Source organism: Abrus precatorius, unplaced genomic scaffold (assembly GCF_003935025.1).
Source record: "Abrus precatorius isolate BTA unplaced genomic scaffold, Abrus_2018 Scaffold3, whole genome shotgun sequence".
NCBI classification, from domain to species: domain Eukaryota; kingdom Viridiplantae; phylum Streptophyta; class Magnoliopsida; order Fabales; family Fabaceae; genus Abrus; species Abrus precatorius.
In genome coordinates this window covers 26,782,758-26,789,754 of record NW_020874373.1, presented here as the reverse complement: position 1 = coordinate 26,789,754, position 6,997 = coordinate 26,782,758, and the positions used below count along the sequence as shown (strand labels likewise).

The following is a 6,997-nucleotide window of genomic DNA, read 5'->3' as shown; positions in this document are numbered from 1 at the left end:
TTTAACATTGATTCACTTATAAACTGACAGAGATTAGCATATATGCAGAATCGTTCTATTCTTATCTCACAAAACATGGTTATACCATACTACCCCTCATGTATTTCAGATTTATGCTTGGTCAGAGCAAATTTCTGTATTTCAAAACATTTCTCTTTGGGGCATAGGGAGAGGTGAAAATACCGATATAAATAAATAGATAGATAAATACTGAACATTAACCAAGGGAGTATGATACTAGGCTTCCAAAAGAAACTTCATTAGTTTTAGTTTTTCAAGGAACATATAAAATGAATGTTCAGGCACATTAATTGCAACAAATGGCACAGCTGAGAAATTTGACTTAAGAAGTTTCAAAGAGAAAGGAAAAAATGGTTGAACTACAAGTGACCCACAATGCTACTACACGACGATGATTTGGAAACAAAAGTGAAAAAGCAGTCAACAGGGCATGGTGGTTGTGATGGATAAGTCAAACAGTCAACATGATGAAAACTTTTTACATATTAAAAGCAAGAGCAAAAAGTAGTGCATCATCCACATAGGTATTGTTGCAGTTGTATACAAGATACAAAATCATCTTAAGGATTCATATTAGACTTGCATGTCTAACAATCCAGGACCACAAGAAGAAAAGAATTTATAATGTAGCTCATACAACATAGAAATAACAGAAACTATACATTGCTTGCATAATTATGGTTCATGCCACACCTAAACCTCAGAACCTCTTGTGTTCAGCTTCCCGCTTGCTGCTTCACAAAATTCTCTCAAGGGTGAAGGAGAGAAGCAGAAGGCCTGGGATAAGCAGAAGCCTTTCTAGGAACATCGGCACTACCATTGCTGGGTGCAGCAGGGTGGCCACTGGAACGGCCGAGGCCATTATTGTGTGCATGATGCTGTTTATGATCACCACCTTTTTTCTGCATGTCCTTTGATTCCTGAAGCTGCTCCAATGCTCTTACCACCTCATCCATATTTGGCCTGCACTTAGGCTCTATAGCAAGACATTGCACAGCCAGCGCAGCTGCTGCTTGAGCTCGACTATGTGAATATTGACCTTCAAGACGTGGATCCATGACACGGAAAACTCTGCGTTTATTAGATAGGTAAGGCTTGGCCCATTCAACAAGGTTGTGCTCTCCAGTTGGCTGGTTCTTGTCTATCGCCCGTCTTCCTGATATCATTTCCAAAAGAACTACCCCAAAACTATATACATCGCTCTTGGCAGTGAGATGACCTAGTAAAACAAAAATTATTCAGTGATAAAAAATAATAGGTGATCCAGTTTTATTTGCTTCCCAAGTCTAGTAAATTCAAAAGTCAAAAGATGGCAGCAAACTTTGTAACTGACAATTGAAACATAATATTTTGTGAGGATAGAAAGATTGACAAATTTATCCAAAGAAAAGTAAGACAACCATGGTAATTCACATTCTGCAGAGCCATAATGATTCAAGGCACGCGCTAGAGTAAACGAAAGGGGTGCTTAGAACTCTATTGATAGAATAAGGTGTAAACACCACTTCAGAAATTAAGTAACTAGACTAAGAAAGTGGACATAAAACCTTTTAGTCAATCAACAAAAACACCATATTTTTATGAGGACGAAAACTAGTTCAGGAAACACAAAATCTTAGCTGGGAGAATAATTTGAAAAACACCAGAGATGATACCTGTTGCTAGATACTCTGGAGCTGCATATCCACGGGTTCCCATGACCCTAGTAGAGACATGGCTTTTATCACCAATTGGACCATCTCTGGCCAACCCAAAATCAGAAAGTTTGGCATTGTAGCTCTGCAAAGCAACATGCAACAAAGTATCACAGTAATCAACAACTAAATCAATCATATTTTCAACCATAACAGGGCATGCTAAAGTTGCAAATTATACATACAGTATCAAGCAGGATATTTGAAGTTTTAAAGTCACGGTATATGACTTTAGGTTCTGTACTATGGAGAAAAGCAAGGCCCTTTGCAGCCCCAAGGGCTATTTTCATCCTCAAATTCCAAGAGAATGGCTGAAAGTAAGAACCTCCTGTATTAATGATGATTTCAGACATTAGTACTAGAACATAGAGGATTAAAGTTTAACTTATTACTATCGAGGGGGAAAAAACTTCTATTAAGGGGTACTAAAAGGAAAAAGTACTTGTACAATCAAATAAAGTAGAAGATACTAACGTCTGAACAGATGATTTTCCATGCTACCCTTAGGCATGAATTCATAAACCAGAAGCCGATGCTCATCCTCAAAACAGTATCCTATTAACTTGACAAGGTTCGGATGCTGTAGTTGCCCAAGATAGTTGATTTCAGCCTGTGAATCAAATGATACAAAACAAGAAGAACATTAACTATTATGCAATCAGTTTTGTACATTGGTGGAACTTCAGTATCACAGTGTCAAGTCCATACAGTTCCACTGAAAATCCTCCAAACAGTTAAGACAGGGAAAATGAAAGTGTACCCAAAAATGCTTGCAGTTGCCAAGAATTTGTTTAATATACAATGAATTAAAATTTAAAGCCACAACAATACACATCAGACAGGAAACTGAATTAGTAGTATCCCGAGAAGAATTGATACTAACCAACCATTCTCTGTGACCCTGGAATCCATCTAGGTTAAGTCTCTTCACAGCAACAATCATGCCTATTCCTGGTTTGGTGGCAGCAAGTGAATGCTCATCAATCCAGCCCTTGAAAACTGAACCAAACCCACCCTCCCCCAAGACACTATCCGGGCGAAAATTTCTTGTGGCTGCCTTTAGCTCATTATAGCTGAAGCTTTTCAAGTTGGAAGATTGCAAGATCTCACCCTCACTCCGAGAAGTGACAGATATGGAAGCTGATGAGTTCCTGCTATTTGAACTGGTGTCATAGCCGCTCCTGCTGACACTTCTAGAAGTGAACCCTACATCATACCAAGAAAAACAAGTTCATAAAGACTCACTTCACTCGCCATCACTGGCCTTAAAACGAACAACATTAACAGAGTCTTCACTTTTTATGCCAAATTTACATGGAGTCCCACAAAACCCCTAAATTAACCTTATCTTGTCTCAACAAGAACTTTCCTCCGACTCAGATTACGGTTTCTTCCCAGAGGAATTATCTTGCAGAAAACCCCGTTTCTAATTACTTCGGAATGGGGTTACAAAAGGTGAACTTTTCATGGATTAGCGTTATTAGTAAAATTTAACTGGAAAATAATCAAAATAATTTTCAACCCCATTTTTCCTCCCATAACAAACTAACCCTGAGTGGGGTAGAAAAGCTTCAATCCACACGAAAGTTCTCTCAAATCTAACAATTCAATAATGGGTCTCTCAAATCAAACTCCTTTTTTCATGAGGCACAGATCACCATATCACAAAAACCACAGCAGCCTTATCTTGCAAGGATCTCAATGCTCAATCATGTATCAAATACACTGCACAACTACCCATAAAGTTAACAACTTTAAGCATTTCCCATGTTCATTTCCAACCCCAGAAGAAAAATTAACTCATTTAAACATTGACAAAGAAGAAAATGAAGATCCAAAAACATGCTAACCTGTGTTGGAAGGACTCACAGCCTTAATCCGAGTACTCCAACAAGCACCCATCAACAAAATTACCCCTATAACCAAATCAAAGATTAAGGTTTTTCAGATGCAAACAAACAAAGACTGAAACTTGAAAGGGTGAAAATGCAAATTTGCAAACATAGGGGAAAAGGGGGGTAACAAGCCACCCCAGAAAATGAAAGACCGTTGAACCCACCAGATCCTAGTGATTACGCACTCAGTAGCAGAGATTTCAGAACCTTTTATCTAACTTTTGATGATTTGGGGTTTGATGAGAAGGATCGTGGAAGGAAGAGTGAAAGGGTCAAAAGAGGAACTTCGATCACTTTGTTGTTGGAGGCTTTTAATAATGTTGGTAGCCTTTTTGGACCCTTTTGGCAAACCAGAGTAGAATAGAAGGTTGGTTGACTTCACTTTTTCACCACCTTCTTTTCCTTTTTGTCTTTTTTCCACCCAGCAAACATTAATGTAGGGAATATGTAATAAGGATTAATTATATATAAATAATATAATATATATATTATTGTATCAATAATTTTAAAGATTATTAATAAAATTTGTCAAAAAAATTATATGTTTTAGGTAATTTAGTCTTATAAATTTTGTGTAAGTATTAATTTAAAAATGACGGTTCATTTATCAGTCAGGCAGTCCTGTCTTTTTGTAAGACTTTTGTCGCCTCGAGTCATTTAATGTTTTTCTGTATTCTTTATAATCAATACATTTTTATTTTATCTATTTGTATTCAGTATAATAATAAGATTCCTATTTTGATATTCAATTTTATTTCAAATAATTTTTTTACTGTAAAAGTATAACGGATTTCAATTCATATATTCGTTATTATAATTTAACTTCTATAAGTCATCAATATAATATCAGTTATATTTGAGTTTTTAAAAATTAATATTATAAATTATTACAATTTTTTACTTTTTAAAGTTTTTTATATACACACAATTAAAACAATCCAAATATTAAAAAAAGATAATTTTAAATATCTATTATTAACGATACATGTAACAATTATTTATATGATAATCATTTAATTAGAAATAATTAGAAATGACTTGCAGAAGTACTAAAGAACCCATTTGGGAATAGATAATTACCTTTTCATTTCAACCTACTTTCATGTCCCATTGAATTTTCAATGCAAAACTAAAAGGCAATTCACATCTTTTTGTCAGAAGCATTGGTATTACTTATGAACGCTAAATATGCGCAATACCAACTACTCTCATTTGCTAGATTTTTGTTGGGTGATTATTTTGGTGCATTTCTTGTGAGGTTTTACCTTTCCAAAGCAAACAAAATAAAACAAACATTAACCATGCATATATCTTTCATAAGGTATTTGACATACTAGACAAAAACTATATGAGCATCTTCTTTATTTTTCAAAATATCTTTCATAAAAAATAACATTATTCGATACATGGTCAATTATTAATCGTAAACACTTCTTTTAATCAAGAGTCAAACTGTAATGCATCATTTTATAGGAGACTAACTCCTTCCATCAGACTCAATCAACATTAATAGATTAATATTCAATGATATAAGATATACTTTACAAAAGTTATTTAAAATTTATTTTTCTTACTTTTTGTGAGGTAAAATTAGTTGTAAAATTTCTATAATAAATCTTATACATTTAAATTATTCATTTTTTATATATTTAAATTTAAATGAAATTTAATTAGTTTGAATACTGAAAACTCCATTTATTAAAGTTACAGCTTTAAGAATACTTAATAATATTACATAAGTTATCTATGTATTTGAAAAAAAAACACCATTTTATCAAACTTAATTTTTTAAATAGAATTTTAATTTCTATATTTCTAATAATTTTAACATTTTAAATTTTTAAATTATTTTTAAACTTGCAATGTGTATATATACTTAGAAAATTCTTGAAACACTCACAAAAATAGGATCCAAGAATATAGTATGTGACCCGTGCCTTGACCGGCCGGCTTGGATACATATCATAAACTTACGTGTGCAAGTAAACAATAACTTTAGTAATGCTTGGTTTTGAATGATTTATTTGTGAAACGACACCGTTGAAACGTTCTTATTATATTACCACCTACTTAAATGTCACTTAAGTGTAATTCATTCGCGTGGTTCGTACGGATAAAAACTCTTATTGACGTTCATTATATTAAACTACTTTACTGTAAAATGTAAAAAACAAATACCCATTTTCAAGTCAAAATGACGTCAATAACATTATCACGTTAAAATGTGCAGATAACTTTTTTTGTGAACAAATATCTAATTGAGTGCTTGAAAATTTATTTTTAATTCTTTTAGAAAAACACCAAATAATTCCTTACAATTATAAAAATGACATATTTTACTTTTTTTATCTATTAAATGTAAGAATTAAAACGTCTCGTCTTTATCATTTCTAAAGATTACTTAGAATTTATAAGCTCAGCATCATTCAAAAATTATGACCTTTATTGTGTGGATATGATGACCCTTTTCCGAACTAGATTGAATGATAATGTCACGTGGGCGTGAATGTTGAGTGAAATATTCAAATAGGCACATGTGTGTTCCAGTTTTGATGATTAATCAGTCAAAGCGTAAGCCATGTTTAATTTAAAAAATAATTGTGACAAAGATTACTTAGAATCTGAGCAAGCAATTACGCAGTTTAGAAACCTGTTGACTACAGCTAGCCGTGTCGTATACACCAATCTCATGTGTATTTATACTCTAATATATATTTAATTTTGTAAGTGATTTCGTCAAATATTCCATTTATAGAATTTTATATCTCTTCTATTTTTTTTATCACATTATATTATGTGATAGGAACATTAATTTAATATTACAAATGTAGTAACAAATAATGTAATTGAATTATATTTTTTAATTTGTAAGAATATAAGAGAAATAAAAACAAATATTATAGGAACTAAATATAATAAAATAGAAAATAGATACTAAGTTGTTTAATATGAAAAACTTTCTTAACGTGATAGATAAAAAAATATGGATCATCTTGATCAAAGAAATAATTTTACTATGGTCAAATAAGGATACAAGAGAGTCACAAATAGATACACAAAATGTGCTTACAACTGGTTAATCAACCTACCCAACAATAAAGCTTACAAAATAAGAACTATGAAGATCAAAATAATAAAACAAAAAGAGCTATTTTGTAAACTTTATTAATCGCACCACAAATCTCGTTTCAATAGTTCAATCACTAAAAGAAAAATCATATTGTGAAACTTTTGTTAGATTTTCAATCCAATCCAATGTTAAAGACTTTGTAAAAGAAAAATTATTAACATTACTCTAAGGTTATGCAAAAATAACTTTCTCTCTTCTCTCACAATGGTAGTTGTTTTTTACCCAAAATGATTTCACACTCTTAACCTAAAGAATCA

At 32.4% G+C, this 6,997-nt stretch overlaps 1 protein-coding gene across 2 annotated transcripts; it reads right to left on the bottom strand.

Annotated features, from left to right (window-relative positions):
- Positions 1-496: 496 nt before the first annotated feature.
- On the bottom strand, positions 497-3,924 carry LOC113862874 (receptor-like cytoplasmic kinase 176). Of its 2 annotated transcripts, none has more exons than XM_027496145.1 (7): positions 3,775-3,924; positions 3,566-3,631; positions 2,599-2,921; positions 2,190-2,325; positions 1,901-2,043; positions 1,677-1,800; positions 497-1,240 (listed from the first exon to the last, which is right to left on the bottom strand). In XM_027496145.1, exons 2-7 carry the CDS (start codon positions 3,615-3,617, stop codon positions 771-773), a joined length of 1,248 nt encoding a protein of 415 aa, XP_027351946.1. In that variant the 5' UTR covers positions 3,618-3,631; positions 3,775-3,924; the 3' UTR covers positions 497-770. The 2 variants fall into 2 exon arrangements, with proteins under 2 accessions (XP_027351946.1, XP_027351945.1); XM_027496144.1 differs by having other exon boundaries at positions 1,901-2,040.
- Positions 3,925-6,997: the final 3,073 nt, after the last annotated feature.